Source organism: Armigeres subalbatus, chromosome 3, assembly GCF_024139115.2.
Source record: "Armigeres subalbatus isolate Guangzhou_Male chromosome 3, GZ_Asu_2, whole genome shotgun sequence".
Taxonomy (NCBI): domain Eukaryota; kingdom Metazoa; phylum Arthropoda; class Insecta; order Diptera; family Culicidae; genus Armigeres; species Armigeres subalbatus.
In genome coordinates this window covers 314,920,581-314,943,868 of record NC_085141.1, presented here as the reverse complement: position 1 = coordinate 314,943,868, position 23,288 = coordinate 314,920,581, and the positions used below count along the sequence as shown (strand labels likewise).

The window sequence follows — 23,288 nt, the reverse complement described above, 5'->3', positions numbered from 1 at the left end:
AGTCTTCAGTATTTGGCGTGTCGTGGGAACAGCTTTCGAATGGATAAGTTCCTCTATTTCTGCCCTGAACTTTGTTGAGAAACACAGCGTATCGGTTTCTGTCATCCAAAGCATACCGAGTACCCTCTCGGTTTCACTGGAACCTGCTGTCGTCAAATCTTTCGTAGTAGCCTTCGGTACTTCTCCCAGATGTTTTAGAACCGCGAGATGTGTTTAGAACTGTCGAGGTAATCGTCGACATAATTGCGACTTAAAATTGCCTCTGCCGCCCTGGGAAACTGGGTTTCATGATCCTTCGCGTTTCGATTTTTGACAAATTATGCTGATGAAGGGGAACTTGCCGAGCCAAAGGTTGGGACATCCACCAAGAATACTTTTGGCGGTTCTGCAGCAGAATCACGCCACAGGATGCGTTGGGCATGTCGGTCTTCTGCGGCGACACGAATTTAATGAAACATTTCCATTATGTCACCGCAGATGGCCACCGGATACTGGCGATATCGGAAAAGCACGGAGGGTAACGGAACCAGAAGATCAAGTCCCGGGAGCAGAAATGTGAGTAACGAAACACCGTCAACTTTTGCCGCCGCATCCCAAATTATCCGTACCTTAGATGGCTTCTTGGGATTAACTACAATACCCAAAGGAAGGTATCATACGCGTCTGAGATCGGTTTCGTCCAATTCCACTTCTGTAGCCTGGTGGGCATATCCTTCCTCCTGATATTCCTGAAGTTGCCGATTCCTTCGAGCATATCGCAAAGTATATGCCCAGCGGGAACAGTTGGGGATGGGCTGGTTCTCCAACTTAATGCTCAGGGCGGATAGCTGATGCCTCCATCTGCAGACGTGTTCTCGTATGCTTTTGCTGGCTGTCATGGTAAAGCCTACCGAGTTGGCCCAACGGTGGACCGCGGATTGTGCCTTAATTTGTATACGATCGGGTATGCCACCAATGACAATCAGCAGAATGTCATCTGCGTATACATATATGTATATGTTGGCGGGGAGGGAACGAAACACCTCGTTCATCGTTTCGAGGAATAACGTGATGGCTATAGAAGGGATCCCTGCGGAACTCCGGTTTCCTCTGGAAAGGTCCTCGAGCTATGCTTGCCAATGATAACATGAAAAGAGTACCATGTGAGCAAATTCTAGACAAAGGCAAGGAGGTTACCGGAAAATCCTCACGCTTTTACTTGGTTAAGGACGATTGGGGTCCAAGTTCTGTTGAAGGACTGAAGATATCCAAGGAAACTAGATCCACGCGCTTGTCGTCGTTGTATGCGTTTTGCAGTACATCTTCCTGGTTTGCGAATTAAGTGCCCGTGCCGTATCCGTGGGCAGAACACGTGTTGGCAAAAACCGAACCTACCATCGGCTTCTAATTTGTCTCTCAGCCGCCGATTCACTAATCTCTCCACAACCTTGGAGACACAAGAGGTCAGTGAAATAGGCCGGTATTTTGTGACATCTCGAGAGGAAATGTTGTTCTTGGGGATGGGTACAACGAGGCTTTTTCGCCTCTCGTCCGGAAAAATTTGATCCGACCATGCTTGGTTGATCAACTCCAGAAAACGGATTTTGGCGGAGGGAGGAAGGTCTTTGATCATGTGATAACCAAACCCATCGGGACCGAACGATTTTACGTTACTCCTTGATAGGGCAAAGGACAGCTGATGATGGTCCGCTGAAACTCAGCTGGATAATTGTTGACGGAGACCGGCAAAACATTCCCCGAGAGCGTTAGCCGCCTCAGGAGGATCGGAGATGGTACGATCAGTTGTTGTGTCAATATGGATGGGGAGGATCTTCGCTTACCACTAAGAGCGTTTATTTTTCCCCAGAGTTCAACTGCAGATTGGCCGGGGTCGACCGAGTCTAGAAAATCCTTCCTCTGTTTTTTTTTGCTTCAAGAATCACTGACCTGCATTCATAGTGCTTTTTTTTGTAGTCCTGGAGGGCGTTTACCTTGTTAGGATGACCGGCGGGAAGTCTCCGGAGCGCTCGTAGGGTCTTCTTTCTTGCCTTTACCACATGACGCATGTTGTTCGGCCCACAAAGCAATGCCTTTCGTCCTGGCCGAGTGGTAGTGTGTGCTATACAGCCACCTGGCACGACGCCATGATTATGTAGCCAACATCTCAGTGTAAAACTCATGATGGTATGTGTTTTTGTTTACAACCATCACATTTGATTCTCATTAGGATACAGAACTGTCAGTGGGATACGGTCGCGTAATGTTGGCTGCAAAACAAACCTATTGTGTGAGATAGGGATGCCACCGGGCTGGTGCTATAAAGGCAACGGCAGTACCGAGGACGGTTTTGATGAATTCGGGTAGAGTTGTGGGTGTGTTCCATTCAAATGCTTGTCAAAGATGATGGTCATATGCCTGCCAATCTTGGCCTCCGGATGATGTCAGGGGGCGATGCGTGGAAAGTGACCAAATTCGAATAATAATTGCTCCCGAATAGATCGGTGGAACCTTCCCATTTAAGAGATGGGAGTATGGACCGACTGGCTGCAGTCACGTCGATTGCGGTGGCCGAGTGGCCGCTAAAGAAGGTGGTCGAACCGTTGTTAAATATTACTAGGTCCGCGTTCTCAAAAAGATTCGCGAATAGCGATACCACGAGGATCAGACCTGAGGTCACCCCAGGCTGGATAATGCAGGTTCATATCCCCCATAAGGAGGACAGGGGCGAGGGAGGTGTTAATTATATCGCTTACCTTTATCTTGATACCCGATAGAGAGTCACAGGACTTGGTAACTACCTTGGAGACGAACACTGACAGCTGGAAGGTTCTCGTCAAGCTGAAGTACATCGTACGGAATATCCCGAAGAGCCGGATATTAAAACCTAGCTTGATGGTCCACTTGTACTTCCCTCCGAGGGAGTGGATCATGGAGTCGAGTACAACTCGATTGACCCTCTGAAGGCCAATAATCCACGGCGAGCTGTCGTGCGTGAGCAGTTCTAGGTTGGAAAAGTTGTTCCAGAAGCCGTTGATGTTCGACGGGAGACAAAGATTGGCCTTCAGCGGAAGAGTGGGTGTAGGGGAGGGGGCCAGCGTGCTACCTTGGTCCGAACCAGTGGATGGTAGGGGTGAATCGTTTGATGTACCACTCGTATTGTTCTGGTCAGGGAGGAAAAAACCAGGTGATGCGCTGGGTTGTTGTTCCCCGAAAAAAACCGGAAAGGTGCCATAATCGACGGGAGACTCGTGCATGGTCAGATTTTGATGAGTTCTGGACCCAGAAAGAAGGTCGGAAAAAGGAGATGGACAGAATTGCTGGAAGTTGTAGGACTTATAACCCAGGACAGAGTGCCTGGGATGCCTGCGATGCTGGGTCCGATGGGACTTATTGTCCAGATTGGTGTCCCCGGGGTGCTTGAAAAGCGTCCAAAAAGGATGAGACATACCACCTGAAATTTAATTTTCAGGGTGCCTGGAAAAGCCAGCTTCTTCAGCTTAAATTATTGTTCGGTTGGACACGTTGCTTCTCGATGGCTTGTCTTCCACGTCATTCGTCGGGGGAAAATAATGCGTCCCGAGCACACCTAATGGGAAACGCTTGGCTTCCTCGGAGTCCTCCGGAGATGCACTTGGCTTGCATGGGGAAAGTGCATTCCTCTTCCATCTATCGAAAGGCGCATTGATGTTATATGGTAAATTATTTGCAACTTAATGTTTTTGCTCCATGTGTGCAACATGCAGTGCAGCATTCTTTGGTTGTTTGTTTCCAAGTGCCAAACACGTGTTGCATTGCTATAGTAATAAAACATTGGTCACAATTCTCACTTTTTTTTATATCTTCATGCAACATATTTTAGCTTTGATGTTTAGTCAATGCCTGCAATGAAACTGAGTGAAAAAAACTGCTTTTTGGAAGATGTTGTGCGTGCTAATTGTGTGGGACTAGACAGCCCTGTTATATACCGTTCTATATTATATGCGGCTTGGTGTTGATGATGAGCAAGCAGCCAAGCATCGTTCTCCCTCAGTGCGAGTTTAACAGTGACCCGACTAAGGCGATCTCTCCGCCGAGTGCAGTGATGTGCTTTGGGTGATTTCCTGGTGCAGTTGCAGGTTACACATTTGGCGACAGTTTGCAGGTTTGGTTGCTAATTTCATTTAGTATCGAGTGTAACATTGTGAAAACTGCCTAGGGCTGCAAACCTCTATAATAAAGATATATAAAAAAAAAAAATTGTGAAAACTCTGTGTCATGGAAATCACCCACTGCGCAGTTTCACGAAAAAGAAATAAAATAAGAAAGTTGTTTACTTTTTGTTGTGTTTGCGTAGTGAAAGATGCTGCGAGTTGGGAGAATCGGAATGGCGTGTTGGTAAGTGGCAGGGAGTGGGTAGACTCCAGATTATATACCGATATACGTGTTTTGAAAACCGCAATGTTGTATTGGAAGGAAATTGAAGATTAAACGATTTGCGTGTTGGTAAGTGACAGGGAGTAGAATCAAAATGATTTGCGCGTCTTGAGGACCGCAATGGCGTGTTGGGAGGACCGCCAGGTAAAATGATTTGCGTTTTTTGAGGAACGCAATGGCCTGTTGGGAGGACCGCCAAGTCAAATGATTTGCGTGTTTTGAGGACCGCAATGGCGTGTTGAGAGGACCGCCAGGTAAAATGATTTGCGTGTTTTGAGGACCGCAATGGCGTGTTTGGAGGACCGCCAGGTAAAATGATTTGCGTGTCTTGAAGACCGCAATGGCGTGTTGAGAGGTCCGCCAGGTAAAATGATTTGCGTGTCTTGAGGAACGCAATGGCGTATTGGGAGGACCGCCAGGTAAAATGATTTGCGTGTTTTGAGGACCGCAATGGCGTGTTGAGAGGACCGCCAAGTCAAATGATTTGCGTGTTTTGAGGACCGCAATGGCGTGTTGGGTGGACCGCCAAGTGAAGTTGAAACGATTTGCGTTTTTGAAGACCACAATGGCGTGTTGGGAAGACCGCCAAGGAAAATGATTGGCGTGGTAGGAGGTCCGCAAAGTCAAACTGAAATGATTCACATGTTTTGAAGACCGCAGTGGCGTGTTGAGAGGACCTCCAGAAAGTTGAAATGATTTGCGTGTTTTGAAAAACGCAATGACGTGTTGAAAAAACCGCCAAGTAGAATGATCTGCATGTTTTGAGGACCGCAATAGCGTGTCAAATTGAAACGATTTGCGTGTTTTGAGGACCGTCATGGCGTGTTGGAAAGACCACCAAGTGGACTTGAAAGGATAATGCTGTGAGTTTTAATGGCGTGGTGCCACGACAAAAGCTTTAAATGATTTGCGAAATATTGTAACCGTTAGATAGATTGAAAGAAAGGTTGACAAGTTGGTACCTACGCAATGCACGCCATGACGTGGGCGTGTTGGAAAGACAACTGTATAAAGTGGAGAAAGTTTTTTTGATAAACGCAATGGTGTGTTAAGAGGATCCCTAGAAAGCACAAACCAAGTTTTTTGGAAAATGGAGAGAAAAACTATAGCGTGTTGAATGAATCGCCAGTTGACAAGATTAGTCAAGGCGATGGATCTGGTGTTACGCGAACTTCGAATTACAAAGATGTTTTCTATCCCTTCCGAAACAGGCAGAGAGTTATGGCAAGGTAATTTTGTGCCTACTTATAAACATCGCTTTAGCATGGGTTGACACTATTAGTATGATTTACAGAACGTTCAGCTTAACCCGTTTCGGTCTGACCTAGAAATCAAAATTGAAATAACCCGTGTAGGCTCATTTTTCGTCCGATTGCCATGAAATTTTCAGGGAAGAAGCGTCATCATGTCTATTTTTTGGTACATGACTTGATTTGACCATGGTGCCAATCCGGCCGGATTTATTAAGGGGGGGTCCTGGGTCAGATGCAGTCAAAAACGGGTCATTTTTTTAAAACCATTGATAAATGAACGAAAGTGACCAGAATGCTGATGCAAACGTGGTCAATCATCATTGACCAGCATTATAAGTTAGTTTTGATACATTTGAATCACCAGGACATGGTTCCGGATGTTCCGGGAACCTGGTTCCCTGGGGTGGTGGACACTTTTCAAGTGAACACAACCCAGTCTTGCGACATATCAAACTTCATGGTTTTGGAAAAGAATCCTAATAGATGAGTTTTTGGGAGGTTTTGGACACATTGGCCACATCCGGAAGTGTTTCCGGGATCCTGGTTCCCTCAAGGAAGTGGACAAATTTCGATTAGCACCGAAACCCATCTTGCGACATATCAAACTCCATGATTTTGAAAGACAAGCTCAATAGATGAGGTTTTGAGAGGTTTTGGACACAGTGGCCACGTTCGGAAGTGTTCCCGGCCGCCTGGTTCCCTCAGGGAAGTGGACAAATTTCGATTAGCACCGAAACCCATCTTGCGACATATCAAACTCCATGATTTTGAAAGAAACGCACAATACATGATTTTTTGAGAAGTTTTGGACACATTGGCCTCGTCCGTAAGTGTTCCCTAGAGCCTGGTTCCCTCAGGGAAGCGGACAAATTTCGATTAGCACCGAAACCCATCTTGCGACATTTCAAACTCCATGACTTTGGAAGACAATTTCAATAGATGAGTTCTTGAGAGGTTTTGGACACATTGGCCACATCCGGAATTATTCCCGGGAATTTGGTTCCCCCAAGAAAGTGGACAAATCTTGCCTAGCACCAAAACCCATTTTGCGATACATCAAACTCCATGATTTTGAAAAACAAGCACAATACATGATTTTTTGAGAGATTTCGGACACGTTGATTACGTCCGAAAGTGTTCTCGGGAGCCTGGTTCCCTCAGGGAAGCGGACAAGTTTTGATTAGCACCGAAACCCTTTTTGCGACATATCAAACATATCAAACTCCATGATTTTGAAAGACAAGCTCAAAAGATGAGTTTTTGAGAGGTTTTGGACACATTTACCACATCCAGAAGTGTTCCCGGGAGCCTGATTCCCTCAGGGGACCGGACAAATTTCGATTAGCACCGAAACCCATTTTGGGGCATGTCCAACTCCATGATTTTGAAAGACAAGCACAATACATGAATTTTTGAGAGATTTTGGACACACTGGCCACGTCCGGGAGTATTCCCCGGAGCCTGGTTCTCTCAGCGAAGCGGTCAAATTTCTATCGGCTCCAAAACCCATCTTACGACATACCAAACTTCATTATTTTGCTTGACTTTCAAAATCATGGAGTTTGTTACGTCACAAGATGAGTTTCGGTACTAATCTAAATTTGTTTACTTCCTTGAGGAAACCAGGTTCCCAAGAACACTTCCGGTCGTGGCCAATGTTTTATATGTCGCAAGATGGGTTTCGGTGCTAATCGAAATTTGTCCGCTTCCCTGCGGGAACCAGGCTCCCGGGAACACTTACGGACGAGGCCAATGTGTCCAAAACCTTTCAAAAAATCATGTGTTGTGCGTGTCTTTCAAAATCATGGAGTTTGATATGTCGCAAGATGGGTTTCGGTGCTAATCGAAATTTGTCCACTTCCGTGAGGGAACCAGGATCCCGGGAACACTTCCGGATGTGGCCAATGTGTCCAAAACCTCCCAAAAACTCATGTATTGAGCTTGTCTTTCAAAATCATGGAGTTTGAAATGTCGCAAGATGGGTTTCGGTGCTAATCGAAATTTGTCCGCTTGCTTGAGGGAACCAGGCTCTCGGGAACATTTCCGAACGTGGCCACTCTGTCCAAAACCTCTCAAAAACTCATCTATTGAGCTTGTCTTTCAAAATCATGGAGTTTGAAATGTCGCAAGATGGGTTTCGGTGCTAATCGAAATTTGTCCACTTCCTTGAGGGAACCAGGATCCCGGGAACACTTCCGGATGTGGCCAATGTGTCCAAAACCTCCCAAAAACTCATCTATTGAGCTTGTCTTTCAAAATCATGGAGTTTGATATGTCGCAAGATGGGTTTCGGTACTAATCGAAATTTGTGCACTTCCGTGAGGGAACCAGGATCCCGGGAACACTTCCGGATGTGGCCAATGTGTCCAAAACCTCTCAAGAACTCATCTATTGAGCTTGTCTTCCAAAATCATGAAGTTTGATATGTCCCAAGATGGGTTTCGGTTTATCGAAATTTGTCCGCTTCCTTGAGGGAACCAGGCTCTCGGGAACACTTACGGACGAGGCCAATGTGTCCAAATCCTCTCAAAAAATCATGTATTGTGCGTTTATTTCAAAATCATGGAGTTTGATATGTCGCAAGATGGGTTTCGGTGCTAATCGAAATTTGTCCACTTCCCTGAGGGAACCAGGCGGCCGGGAACACTTCCGAACGTGGCCACTGTGTCCAAAACCTCTCAAAACCTCATCTATTGAGCTTGTCTTTCAAAATCATGGAGTTTGATATGTCGCAAGATGGGTTTCGGTGCTAATCGAAATTTGTCCACTTCCTTGAGGGAACCAGGATCCCGGGAACACTTCCGGATGTGGCCAATGTGTCCAAAACCTCCCAAAAACTCATCTATTAGGATTTTCTTCCAAAACCATGAAGTTTGATATGTCGCAAGACTGGGTTGTGTTCACTTGAAAAGTGTCCACCACCCCAGGGATACCCCAGGGAACCAGGTTCCCGGAACATCCGGAACCATGTCCTGGTGATTCAAATGTATCAAAACTAACTTATAATGCTGGTCAATGATGATTGACCACGTTTGCATCAGCATTCTGGTCACTTTCGTTCATTTATCAATGGTTTTAAAAAAATGACCCGTTTTTGACTGCATCTGACCCAGGACCCCCCCTTAATAAATCCGGCCGGATTGGCACCATGGTCAAATCAAGGCATGTACCAAAAAATAGACATGATGACGCTTCTTCCCTGAAAATTTCATGGCAATCGGACGAAAAATGAGCCTACACGGGTTATTTCAATTTTGATTTCTAGGTCAGACCGAAACGGGTTAACCAGCTACATTGATGCGTTGACTCGTAACATTAAACGTAAAAACTAGCCAGAGTATATTATATAGAGTTTGCGCAAAGATTGAAGCTTAATCAACATATTAAACTGTCAAACCGTCTACCTATCGAGCAAAGCAAAAAAAAATCTTGTTGAAAAGGTGGAAGTGAAGTTATAAGTGTACACTCCCGTGAAGCCACTTGAAGGGTTGAAGAAAGCTTCAAGTTGCCAGGATTCTATTTGCGTTACTTTACTTTCAGAAACTTTAGGAAAAAAATCCTGCTACAGTTATGAATACGTGTAAGACGATGTACATGGCAGGAGAAGACTTCAAAAAGATAATGTAGATACACCACGAGTTTTCATCGGTGGTGATCAGTGTTTCATCATTTCGTTTTTCATAGAAATCGAAGCAGGAGGTTTTCAGACAAAGAAAGAATTGATTTGTAATTGTAATTGTTGGTTATTAGGGGAACGTACCGTACGTGGTTGAACCTTTTGTCAGGTAAAGTAGGTTTTTTGAAAATTTTACATAGGAAAGCTAATAATGCTGAATCTAAGTATTAACAGGTATAAACTAGTAAACTGTCAGAAGACGTTAATTGGTGTTGCCCATCAATGTTGCTTTGAACTTGACCACGGTGTTCTGCTGTCTCGACGCCAACGGTAGTTGGTTCCTCATATAATTATGCCTTCTTCATCGAATTGGTATGTTGGATTTAACAAACGATCTCGTTCTATCATGTCCCCCATACTGAGGGTGGTGTAGTAAGTTGTTTGTAGAATTATTGATGTTAATAAATTGTTGCAATGTCGTGACCGAGTATCGTGTTCAAAACAGCCGCTGTTGATTCTCTGCAGCAAATATTGTAAAGGAATCAAATTGAGTGCTACGGGCAAGCCCAGGTAGTAGACAACATCACTGTATGTAAACAATCGTACTACTACAGATTGCACTAGCTTTCTTTTAGTTGCAACGGGTAGTACCGGCGAAAACCTTCAAAAAGTGTACAGTGTATTAGAGACATTACTTATCACATCGTTTACCTGATTGGTTTATTTCAGACGTCTGTCCATACGTAGTCCAAGGTTCCCCATGCAGTCCGAGATGCTGATTTTTTTCTCAACAAAATACAATATCAGTCGCAGGCAAAATAGGGTCACCTTTACAAAAAAAAATGATCGCTTGAGTTTTCTCCGGATTCAGAACAAGTGATTCGCTATTGTCCATCGGTCGATGTATTGTAAGTCCTTGTAGACCGCAGCGACCAATCTCGCAATCTCTCGTATAGATCCGGAAAGAATATTTGCAGGTCATCGGCATAAAGCTACTAACTGCATTTTAGACCACATGGAAGATTGTTTATGTACAGGCTGAAAGAAAGGGCGCTCAAGCACGATCCCTGTGGTGTTCCGTCTGTGATCGGCAGTTTGTGATGAAGGGACGTTGCCTATTTTCATTGCCTGAGTGCAATTGCCGGGAAATGAGAAAATTAGACTACATGCTCCATCGAACAAATGAAATTCGTGGTGCAGTTTTCTTCCCAAGAGTTGGTGATGTACACAGTTGAAGCCGTTGAAAAATCTACAAAACGCTCAACAGACCGGTAGCCATTATTCGGGCAGGAGACCTAGGCAATACACGCAACCAACGTGTACTTGGAGTCTTTGAAAGAGAAGTGCGGTGAACCATATTGGGGAGTGCAGATGGGACAACTATTAGGGGAAACTTCAATTGTTCACACCGGAAATATTCGGTGGAAATGGTTTTCAATTTTTTGACCTTGGAACGTTATATGTTCGAAAATTAAATCTACATAGTGGTATTATCACCGAGAAATGAATAAAATAGAAACTCGAAAATAAAATATATAAAAGAGAAAACCAAAGAAGGTATAATTGCATAGCATAGCATAGCATTGTTACGGTAAACTACGTAGATTGGACACTAGTGATACTCATGTTTTTCTCCTGAAATCCTTATTCAGATTGCTATCAGAAATCAAGGTGGGTGTGGTCCTCAGCAGTGTGGACTCAGCGACACCCTCATAAGTACCACGGAGTTGAATATTAGGGAAGGAATTCGTTGGGTCAGGATTTGCCTGTAGCTGACCTGACAATATGACCTTGGTAGATCTTACACAGTAACACACCACGCAAAGGTGTCTACCCAGCGCTGCGGGTACAAACCAAATAATGTATAATTGCACGACACAAAAAAAATCCGGAGAGAAAGGGGGATGTGTGGGACTAGACAGCCCTGTTATATACCGTTCTATATTATATGCGGCTTGGTGTTGATGATGAGCAAGCAGCCAAGCATCGTTCTCCCTCAGTGCGAGTTTAACAGTGACCCGACTAAGGCGATCTCTCCGCCGAGTGCAGTGATGTACTTTGGGTGATTTCCTGGTGCAGTTGCAGGTTACACACTAATGAGGGTATTGAAGACCATGAAACTGATTCCGACATTGGAAGGGGTGATTTTAGCCATAGATTCTATATCTTTGCTTGAAGTCTTCTGTTGTGGAGAGTACAAAACTTCCTTATCTGACGAGATTTTGGACGTGTTGGCGTTACTGTTGTGCGAACTCTGAAGGGCGGGGAGGTTGATGGAAGAGCCGATGTTAGAAGCCGCTTCCAATGTAGTGGCGCTGGACGTTGGCGTCGAAGCTAGTGAAAGCATGGGCGTCGTAGTATTTAGTGAGAAAAAGTGCCCCCCGTTGGGATGCAGCTTTGCTGTCCCGTTGCTTTTTCAACTGCTCATTCTCAATGCTGAGAGTTTGTAAGTCGAGATGAAGAGATTCCAATACTTTAGGCATAGCTCGCATCTCTGCGCCTACGTCATCAGCCACTAGTTGAGTCGGCCGGTTTGCGGGAGTATGGTTTCTCTGGGCGGCTTCAGCGTAAGACCCTGCATTACTCAACCACAGATGCAGTTTTAGGCCTTGGAACGAGCTTTGGTTTGGCCAAATAACCAACAACTGAAACACTCATCGGAGAGAAGTAGTAGCAGTAGGGGGTAGCAGCTAGTTGGGAACCTCAAGGGAAGGGATACTCCGGTCTTGAGGTCCCTCGAATGGTGGATGAAGACGAGCAGGCGGGTATTAACCCTATCGTCGCCGGCTTTTGACGTAGAACTACGTCTGTCTTTTCTATATTGGGGTACACTTTAAAATTGCAAAAAATCGAAAAACGTCACGAAAATATGATAGACTTTGATCGTTAATATCTCAGCCATTTCTCGATGGATTTTCAATTTTCTTGGACCATTCGATCAAGGAAGAGTCAACGCTTCATTCCCGATGTACACTAAAGTCGTTTTTCACGCGGTTATATTTTACACGAATCGCTTTTTATGCGATTTTTTTTTCACTCGAATTTCGGGATTTCTGCGGTTCATTCAGACATACTTTGGAATTTACGCTGGGTTTAACTTTGTTTTAATTCACGTGGCCCATATCATCCGCATAAAAAATGACTCCAGTGTATTACAATATATACGTATGATAATATTTAGTACTGAAACTTGCTAACAGTTTAGGAATTGGTTTCGGTGAATCAGTCAATCTCATAAGTGCATTGCAAGCTTCTTCTTCCATAGCACTACATTCCAACTGGAACTTGACCTGCTTTTCAACTTAGTAATCTATTAGTATTTCTTCAGTTATTGATTAAAAGCTTTCCTTGCCCGCCATTGCATTAGTATGTATCTTGTGTGGTAAATACAATGGATACACTATGCCCAGGGTGTGAGAATGTTTCCCACCCGAAACATCCTAGATCGGATCGAGAATCGATCTCGCCATCTTCGGATTCTGCGCCTTTGTTCTCAAGCCTAACTGGGAACCTCAAGCCGGCATAGATGTCAAATTAATGCAACTTACAGGACTTTTAGCTCGTTTCTTCTAACTAACACGCGCGTTTTCTCTGTAAAGCATGGGGGCGTTTGACGACAGCTGCTCACTTACGTCTATTGATGCCAGAAGAGAGGCTCGGAATATTTTTCGCTGCTGCAGTAAATGCGTTCTGGTAATCTTTCTTCGGCTCTTGGTGTCTGCTGGAGTAAATGCAAAGTCCGACTCCTCACGTGAAGGAATGATAATTATTATCAATAAACTCTCAAACTGTCAAGCTACACTATCAGCCAGATTTTTGGAATTATCATTTGATAACTTCGCATGTGAGAAAAGTAGGCGAGTTGTTATCGGCTATAACTTTTCAAATCTTGCAACACAAAATTATTATTTTAATGTAAACCAAACTAATCTAATCTAATACCAATTTAATGTAAACAATGAAGCTCAAGCGAATGTTAGGCATTGTGTGTTGGTGTTATGTAGGGAAAAAAGTTCAAAAGTAGCATTCACCAATAATGCTTCGAATCAAGATACAATTATCGAACGATTCTTACTCTCTAGCGAGTTTTTATTAATTGATAATTTGAATATGTGATCGCTTGAGAGTGTTATTCATCCTCGTTTATTTGAAAAAAATATTTTTATCATCCTTTTTAAATGTTAGTCTAAAATCTCACTCAATCTCAGGAGAGCAGGATAAACAGCGAAAACATATTCACCCTGGGCTTGAAACATGCTTGCTTTGATCTCATCGAACAGAAAAGTCGAAAACCTGTATATTACATACAGCTACGTAGTTCAACGTCACCTTTGCGTACAACCCGATTGGGCTGCACCTTTGAGTTTTAAATCCTGTCGCTGATTTCATGAGGTGAGTTGAATTCAAGTGGTTAAATTGTGACGGGTGATATAAATTAGTTTGCAAAATCACAAGACGCGTCTCGAAGGCCGTCGAAAAATGGTTTGAGGTTAGAAGAACATCAAAGCCTCGCCTGGAAGACCGTATGAAATTGAGTTGTGGTTTGCAAAATTACAACGCGCGTCTGGAAGATCGGTGGAAATGGTTAAAATTAGTTTGGAGTTATTGGGTAGCAGTACTAGTTGATGGCAAATGGTTGATGGTGTACTATACGCGAAACTAAAAGTTGGATTAAATGTGCGGATTTGGATTGGATTTGGAATGTATTTGAATTGGATTTGAATTGGATTTGGATTGGCTTTGAATTGGATTTGATTGGATTTAGATTGGATTTGGATTGAGTTTGGATTGGATTTGGATTGGATTTAGATTGGATTTGGATTGGATTTGGATTGGATTTGAATTGGATTTGGATTGGATTTGGAATGGATATGGATAGGATTTGAATTGGATTTGGATTGGCTTTGGATTGGATTTGATTGGATTTAGATTGGATTTGTATTGAGTTTGGATTGGGTTTGGATTGGATTTGGATTGGATTTGAGTTGGATTTGGATTGGATTTGTAATGGATATGAATAGGATTTGAATGGGATTTGGATTGGATTTAGATTGGATTTGGATTGGATTTGGATTGAGTTTGGTTTGGATTTGGATTGGATTTGAATTGAATTTGGATTGGATTTGGAATGGATTTGAATTGGATTTGGATTGGCATTGTATTGGATTTGATTGGATTTGGATTTGATTTGGATTGAGTTTTGATTCGATTTGGATTGAATTTAGATTGGATTTGAATTAGATTTGGATTGAAATTGCATTGGATTTGATTTGGATTAGCATGGATTTTCTTATCTTTATAAGGTTGTTCTTAAATCTTATTAGTAAAACACCGCTTAGTTTTGGTTTGTTTGGAATGTTTTTTGGAAGAAATTGTCATTGTATTTGACAAATAAAAGAAGGAAATTGGCTTCGTAAATTTGTTGTTCTCTAATCACCCAACGAAAGTATGAATCACGTTTTGTCTTTCGCGACCCACAGATTGGGAACCAACACTCTGAATCATTGTTCTGGAATTGAAACCATGATGTTGAAGACACTTTTTTTTGGTGTGTAGTTTTCAATGGAGTTTTTCTCAACAAAATACAATATCAGTCGCAGGCAAAATAGGGTCACCTTTACAAAAAAAAAATGATCGCTTGAGTTTTCTCCGGATTCAGAACAAGTGATTCGCTATTGTCCATCGGTCGATGTATTGTAAGTCCTTGTAGACCGCAGCGACCAATCTCGCAATCTCTCGTATAGATCCGGAAAGAATATTTGCAGGTCATCGGCATAAAGCTACTAACTGCATTTTAGACCACATGGAAGATTGTTTATGTACAGGCTGAAAGAAAGGGCGCTCAAGATCCCTGTGGTGTTCCGTCTGTGAACGGCAGTTTGTGATGAAGGGACGTTGCCTATTTTCATTGCCTGAGTGCAATTGCCGGGAAATGAGAAAATTAGACTACATGCTCCATCGAACAAATGAAATTCGTGGTGCAGTTTTCTTCCCAAGAGTTGATGATGTTCCCACAGATTGGGAATCAACACTCTGAATCATTGTTCTGGAATTAAAACCATGATGTTGAAGACACTTTTTTTTGGTGTGTAGTTTTCAATGGAGTTAACCGGTTGCTTAAATGCAACCGATATTCACCTTCGTCTCATTTAAATAGCCCAGGAGAAAAACGCCTTATCTTCAAAGTGTCGTATCTAGTCGACTACTGCAGTTACGAACTTCGTGCGAGATCTCCCTTAGGAGATCCAATTCCATCGGAAAAGGTAATTGGTTCGTAGTATACCGAAAGGAAGGGAGGGGGTAAAAGCGGGGAAAATTTGTGGGAAAAATCACAGTCCAAAAACTGTAAAGTGGGAAGGGGAGTTTAATTCTGGGGTACCTTTTGGAAGGAGGACGGATAGGGTAACTTGCGGAGGAAAGAAAGGTACCGTACGAACGCGCTGCTGTCACAAACTGGAATGACTCACTCACGGCAAGCATAGCTACTTTAATACACAAAGAAAATCTTGCGGTGGACCCGAAGGCCCGTGGCTTTCTGCATTCTGATGTCCGTGTTAGGAATGCAAGGGATTGGTTATATATGAAATTTTTGAGGCTTTGACAAGAATTGAAAATATCAATAGCTTATCGTTAATAATCTTAAGTTTCAATGTCCGTCCAGCTATTTGGTTTCGCCGACGACATAGATATTATGGCACGTAACTTTGAGAAGATGGAGGAAGCCTACATCAGACTGAAGAGGGAAGCTAAGCGGATCGGACTAGTCATCAACACGTCGAAGACGAAGTACATGATAGGAAGAGGTTCAAGAGACGACAATGTGAGCCACCCACCGCGAGTTTGCATCGGTGGTGACGAAATCGAGGTGGTAGAAGAATTTGTGTACTTGGGCTCACTGGTGACTGCCGAAAATGACACCAGCAGAGAAATTCGGAGACGCATAGTGGCTGGAAATCGTACGTACTTTGGACTCCGCAAGACGCTCCGATCGAATAGAGTTCGCCGCCGTACCAAACTGACAATCTACAAAACGCTAATTAGACCGGTAGTCCTCTACGGACACGAGACCTGGACGATGCTCGTGGAGGACCAACGCGCACTTGGAGTTTTCGAAAGGAAAGTGCTGCGTACCATCTATGGTGGGGTGCAGATGGCGGACGGTACGTGGAGGAGGCGAATGAACCACGAGTTGCATCAGCTGTTGGGAGAACCATCCATCGCTCACACCGCGAAAATCGGAAGACTGCGGTGGGCCGGGCACGTAGCCAGAATGTCGGACAGTAATCCGGTGAAAATGGTTCTCGACAACGATCCGACGGGCACAAGAAGGCGAGGTGCGCAGCGGGCAAGGTGGATCGATCAGGTGGAAGATGACTTGCGGACCCTCCGTAGACTGCGTGGTTGGCGACGTGTAGCCATGGACCGAGCCGAATGGAGAAGACTCTTATATACCGCACAGGCCACTTCGGCCTTAGTCTGAATAACTAATAATAATAATAATTCAATGGAATTGACAAATTGCTGGAGAGTGTCCGAGTCGATTGATATATAAACCTTCAAAATCCAACAAAAGATAAAGGCGCTAGTAACGTTTGAAATCTTCCCTTTCAGCGTAACGCTCTCGATTTCCAAAAATCTAAATGACATCCAGTATAGTAAAGAAAGACGTAAGTCCAACGTCAAAAGATTCAAAGTGCCCTGCCTAAGCCGGTCTGGGCATTAGAGAGATAAAAAATAATTTTAAGAAAAAAAAAGCCAAAGGCTAGTGCGAGAAGAGCAATAGGGTGGGATTATTGATTTCTCGTGTAATTTATGCATTTGATTTATTGTAATTATTAAGCACATATTGTTGATTATACCATTTAACCCTGACGTGTATATCATATCATAAATATTAGGTTATCGAATTCATGAACGCTTTTTTTGCGTGATACGGAGATTCTCACAGACGGAGTCTAAGAATGAAACTGTGTGCTGTTCTGCTCTAAGACTTGCTAAACTGGACTGTAGATGAATATCAACAGAACAACTTAAAATTATCCACAATTCACTTTTTTTTACCAAAATTCGATAAGGACGCCACAACAAGTATACCCTTGTTCACTTACTTGAAGTATAATTCGGAACTGCTTATCCTATTAGTAGCATCCACCTCGCTATCGTTAGTTAATATCAACTGTTTAGCACTAGCATTAACACAATCCGGGCCCCATTCCGCTCTGCAGTGAGCCCAAGGCAATGGGTCTTTAAATGAGTTGTACATATAGCTACCGATCAGTGCCATCAACGATGAGTAGTAAGTGATTAATGAGGTTACCGAAAACAGTTGCCCGTAGCCGACACCTTTGATATTATTCGGGTGAAAAAAAAAAGGTTTCGTTTAAAAGTATTCTATAAAATTGGTAGCAACCGTTTGAAAGCCTATTTAGTGACCAAAAAGTTCCCCCAAGTAGAAGCCAATTAGACAAATCGGACTTACTTATAGTACAATTCGGCCGAAGAACTCATCTGTACAAGTGAGGTCACGTTGGTGGCGATCGTGTCGTTCGAGCGCCCTTCAAGCTGGGAATTCCCCGAAGGGATACAGAAATCGGCCCAACTGTCGTCGCAGGTGGCCCAAGGAAGGATCTCTTGAAACGAGTCAAACAGATACTTCAAAGTAGTGGCCATCAGCGACGCGTAGTAGGTAGACACGATCGCTATCGAGAGAACCTGTCCGTAGCCGATGCCTTCGGGTGGTTTGAAGAAATGGGGTATTCAAATTTGTTTTAGGGGAATTTTATATACACAATTTACAAAAGGTGGATTCAAATGAAATAAGAATGTTACCTCTCATAGCGGGAGCACAATCGTATACTTTGACGCTCCCTCGACTGGAAAACTGTCCAATAATCATCTCCATGTAATAAACCGGCTTGCCGACTAGGAGAAGCACTATGATGTAGGGTATCACAAAAGCGCCACCGCCGTTCTCCAAGGCGATGAACGGGAAGCGCCACACGTTGCCCAACCCAACGGACATGGCTATGCAAGACATCAGAAACTCTATTCCTTTACCCCATTGATCGCGTCCCTTGCCGCTGTCGTCTTCTCCATTTTCCAGGGAGGTAGTAGAACTGTCGGTAACAGTCTTTGTAACTGCCTGCAAAAGGAATAAGGACAGCGATTAGTACCCCTATGAAATACGTAAAAGTACTACGAAGTTACTGAGTCTCCACCCCGTGAGTGCCTCCTATCTCGGGTACCATCGCTGTGAACTGGAACTCCATTCTCGATCACCGTGCTCCATCGGAACTGACCCGGTATGGAGGGATTTTCTCCAACGAATCCTTTATTTTCGTGACCTTCCAACGTGGTTCTGCTTCGATCCAAATCAGAATCCATTTTTTTCGCAACAGATCTGAAACAAAGCGGAAAAATGCAGACTTGTTAAGTAGTTCTGAATAATTAGTAGCTGTTAAGATTATCCACATATACACACAAATTGGATCAAACATGCGGTAGCTCAGTTGTTAAACGAACGGGTCAACAATTACCCGCTCGAATCGATCGATCCTACAATAACCCTATATAGGACGCGAGTTCGAGTCAGTCTGTCTCAACCATTTACCCTCATAGGCCAGCTACCGCATACCTGTCAGCTGTTCCACTTGTTTATGTATTTATTCAGATTTATTCCACGCTTTTGCGTGCAACGGCTATCAATGTTTGTGGATCAGTTGCAGGCTGCCACAAGCGTTGTAGTGTTTCGCACACTAAAAAAATCTTTCTCAGAAGCAGGTTGCTGCATTTTTGATTACCGCGCGGATTTACTCAGATGATGCCCATCAACCAGAATGCATGAATGGACCAACTCGTCGAACAAGTTTCACTTTCATGAGTAGAATCTCAACGCCGCCGCTGCTAATGAGCGTATCATGGTTTGGGGGTACGGCGACTGGTTTTTTGTTTATAATTATTCTAGTAGATCTGTTATAGTCGACTCGACATAGTCACTGAATACGGTCCGCTTGATTTTTTTTCCTAGCAGATACGTACTGTACTTACATACGAACATTGCTTCCTACTTTCAATGTCAATAATGATCAACGATCTGAACGCAGAACACGCTTCGTTGAGGTATTGGCATGCGAACGAAATAAAGGGCTGAAATTGAACAGCTGGTTTATTAACTGGTCTGGTTAATGAACTTACGAGATGTGTTTTTCTTTGTGGAACACAACTGACTACATAGGTTTCACGCGTTGAACAAATGAGAATATAAATTATTGTACTTGACATTGTTTTTGTAAATTTGTTCGTTGTATCCGTTCTAGTGAAATTTATAAATTCGTCCGTTTATCGATCAATATACTGTTGCACCGTGCAACTTGCACGTTTTGACACTATGATGAGGCCTCATTTTAAATTTTTACTATAGTGCGTTGAAGCCTCACATTAGTCCTGTCCAATGAGCAGCTCGAAGTAGCTCGAACTTGTTTCCGTCCTGCTCGTTCTTTTTTATCAACAAATGGGCATGAGCAGGACAGGAAGAAACTTCGAGCTACTTAAACCTCTCATTGGACAGCACTATTATTATAAATAGAGCTATTTTACTTTATGCTAGATCAACTTTTCAAATAAGCAACATTTTTTATGTTTCGCTGAATAAATTGATTTCAACTCCTTGACTCGACGATTCAAATACGAAATATGTTAAGGTCGAAATGCGTATCTGTAAAAATTACATCATGGTTGAATTAAGTGGAATAGTACTAACTCTTAAAACATTTCCTATTCGCTTTCAAATTGATTTTCTGTCAAGAACCTAAAAACTTTAGTCTTTTCCGCAATGTCGTTACACAGTACGTTTCAGAAATTAGATTGTAGACTCAAATTCTTCCGGGTATCAAACAGCATTCTTCTGACAGTTAACTAGGTTGTATTCTATACTAAAAGGAACAAAACAAGATTTCACAGTTTGATCTAGTTGAGATAGTTACGTTGATGGTGTGTGATTCTAGAATGCCCCATTTACCATGGATATTGTTGTTGTTTGACTCGATTCAGTCTGTTCGAGCATTCTGCAAGTATTTTCCTGCGCATAATGTATTCTCTGATTTCCACCCACTTTGGATGCCATTTGTCAGACAATTCTTTGTTTATTTATTTATTTCTTTATTGGAGCAGGGATAAGCTCGCTTGACTAGAGCACGTCCCTTCCTCAAACAGGCGCAAACCCTCTTCTTCTTTTCATATCCACAGAATAACTTTTTCCACCAGATACAATGTTTACTTGAAACTATTAGGGTAAACTGGGGTAATATGCACACCCGGGGCAAAACGACCTTTTGGCTTTTTTAGCGGTGTTCCAGGAATATTTTCAAGAATGTTTACTACTGAGTTGGTAGTTCGAGATCCGAACTACATGCTTTGTAGTAAATACTATCGAAAAACTGCCGAAAATGTACTCAAAAATGCCAAAGGGTCGTTTTGCCCCGGGGGTGCATGTTACCCCAGTTTCCGCTACAATTTATTCAATGTACATATTCTTTGCAATAAATATCCTGACTAACATTAAACTAGGGAGTATTGGTGTGGGTGGTGGCAAGAATTCGGTAAAACGATTTTTCGAAGAATGGAACGAGAGAGGTGAAAATCAAATTTACTTGCACATCGCACAATGGTCGGATTCGTCAAATTTCACGACATAAATCGTTAACTCAAAAACCATCAGTGCTAGAGTTTTGACGTCTTCAGAAGAAATGATCTACAAGAGGAGATCTATTTTTATGTATGTCGTCATTAGGGTGGCCCTTCGGTGAAATTTTTTTGCAAATGTATTTTTTTACCCTTTTGAGTTAGGAGTTCATATAATTCTACAAAGTTGTAGAGAATTTAATTATGAGCATTTTTGCTTAATAAACATTTATTTTATCTCATATAGGCGTTGTTTTATGACAAAATTGCTAAATTTAGATAGGGTGGTCCAGAAAAAAGTAGTTTTTAGCTTCCACTTTCATCAATTCAGAATATTTTCAAAAACTGTCTTAGCATCGCTTCACGGTCTTTGGATGGCGCATCTTTTGGTTACATAAGATGGTTGATAGCTTCATTTTCAAGCATATTATAAGCGTTTTTTCATGAAAAAGTGATATTTTTCTGAGCAATCTACTGCAGCTAGTAGCAAATATTAGCAAAAATTTCAATCGTTATCTGAAAGTATACATGCAGGCCCATCAAATCCATGGTATTTCATTGGTCCATGTTTGTCCACTTTTGTTTGATAATCATATTAGTTTTTGTATGTAAAATCAGCTATTCGATGGGAAACACATATACCATATCTCTGATTTTCGCAATATTTGGTAGAATCATTCTTTTTCGAAAATAAACAAACTCACTTTTTAATTTTGTCCGATTTCGATCCAGGGTGGTCGAAAAAATCTACATTTTTGAAAAAATATTTTTTTCAAAATATAATTTTTGAACTACTGGACCAAACATCAATGTTCATGGAATCTCATGTAGTCATTGGCGACCCTCACTTAGAAACTGTAAAAATGAAATTATTCTGAGAATTAGCCATGAAAAACCAACTTGAATTTTATGATTTTGTATTTCGCCACAAAAGTAGCGCTCTTAAGCATTTATTTCATGAGAACACCTTGAAAATCGTTCCAGTAGTTAAAATGTCAAAATGATTTTTTAGACTTCTTTTTTACACGAGTTGATTTAAATATTTTAGATAAAAAACGATTCTTTGTGGGCTTTGTGGCCGTGCGGTTAGCGCCGTCAATAGTCTAGAGGCATGGACTATGGAGCGTGGGCTCGATTTCCGCCTCGGTAAGAAGGAAACTTTTCGTGATCGAAAAATTCTCCACCGGTCCACTGGGTATACCCAGTATATGTTATGTGTCCTGTCAGTTGTCTAGGTGTTAAGTGTTCAGTCTGTGCGACCCCTGGTCGAAGACGGTGTTCTTGTCTTTAATTCTACCAAATATTGCGAAAATCCAAAAGATGTTATATTTAATTCACCGTAATTTTTCGTACAAAAATAATACTATCATCAAACAAAAGTGGACAAAGATGGACAAATGAAATATCATGGATTTGATGGGCCTGCATGCATATTTTCAGATAACGATTGATATTTTTGCTAATATTTGCTACTAGCTGCAGTAGATTGCTCAGAAAAATATCACTTTTTCATGAAAAAACGCTTATAATATGCTTGAAAATGAAGCTATCAACCATCTTATGTAACCAAAAGATGCGCCATCCAAAGACCGTGAAGCGATGCTAAGACAGTTTTTGAAAATATTCTGAATTGATGAAAGTGGAAGCTAAAAACTACTTTTTTCGGGACCACCCTATCTAAATTTAGCAATTTTGTCATAAAACATCGCCTATATGAGATAAAATAAATGTTTATTAAGCAAAAAGGCTTAGAATTAAATTCTCTACAACTTTGTAGAACTATATGAACTCCTAACTCAAAAGGGTAAAAAATACATTTGCAAAAAAATTCAGCGGAGGGCCACCCTAATGACAACTTACACCAAAAAGAGATATCTTCTTGCAGATCATTTCTTCTGAAGACGTCAAAACTCTAACACTGTTGGTTTTCGAGTTATTGATTTATGTCGTGAAATTTGACGAATTCGACCATTGTGCATCGGTTAAAAATGCGGCACATACTAGTGAATGGGTCATTATGCCCATAATTTGTACGTGCAGCCTGGAGGACCAAAAACGAATTGAGTCGAAGTTGACGATAGGGAACATTGAGGTTTATCAGCGAGAGCAAATGTGGGCAATCAATCCGTGATTGTAAAAGGTCGGAAACAAATAATGCCCTAGACACTTCACGACGCTCACTTAACAACTCTGAACCAATAAGCTTGCAGCGGTGGGTATAACTGGGTAGATTATTTTGGTCATTCCAGGGAAGATGCTTTATGGCGAAACGAACCAATTTACTTTGAATTACCTCGATACGCAGGACACTATTTTTATAAAAAAAAGGTGCCCAGACAAGAGAAGAG

At 42.3% G+C, this 23,288-nt stretch overlaps 1 protein-coding gene across 3 annotated transcripts in view; it reads right to left on the bottom strand.

Annotated features, from left to right (window-relative positions):
* Positions 1-23,288, bottom strand: part of LOC134225345 (sodium-dependent nutrient amino acid transporter 1-like) — an 80,920-nt gene that overhangs the window by 6,961 nt on the left and 50,671 nt on the right. The window contains exons 1-4 of one of the 3 annotated variants that reach the window (XM_062705337.1): positions 18,743-18,825; positions 18,469-18,661; positions 18,091-18,403; positions 17,741-17,990 (exon numbers count right to left, since the gene is read on the bottom strand). In XM_062705337.1, the coding sequence (XP_062561321.1) occupies positions 17,741-17,990; positions 18,091-18,403; positions 18,469-18,645 (740 nt within the window). In that variant the 5' untranslated portion in view covers positions 18,646-18,661; positions 18,743-18,825. Of the gene's footprint in view, positions 1-17,369; positions 17,605-17,740; positions 17,991-18,090; positions 18,404-18,468; positions 18,662-18,742; positions 18,826-23,288 lie in introns of those variants that run through there. The other 2 variants (XM_062705336.1, XM_062705338.1) reach the window with 2 other exon arrangements.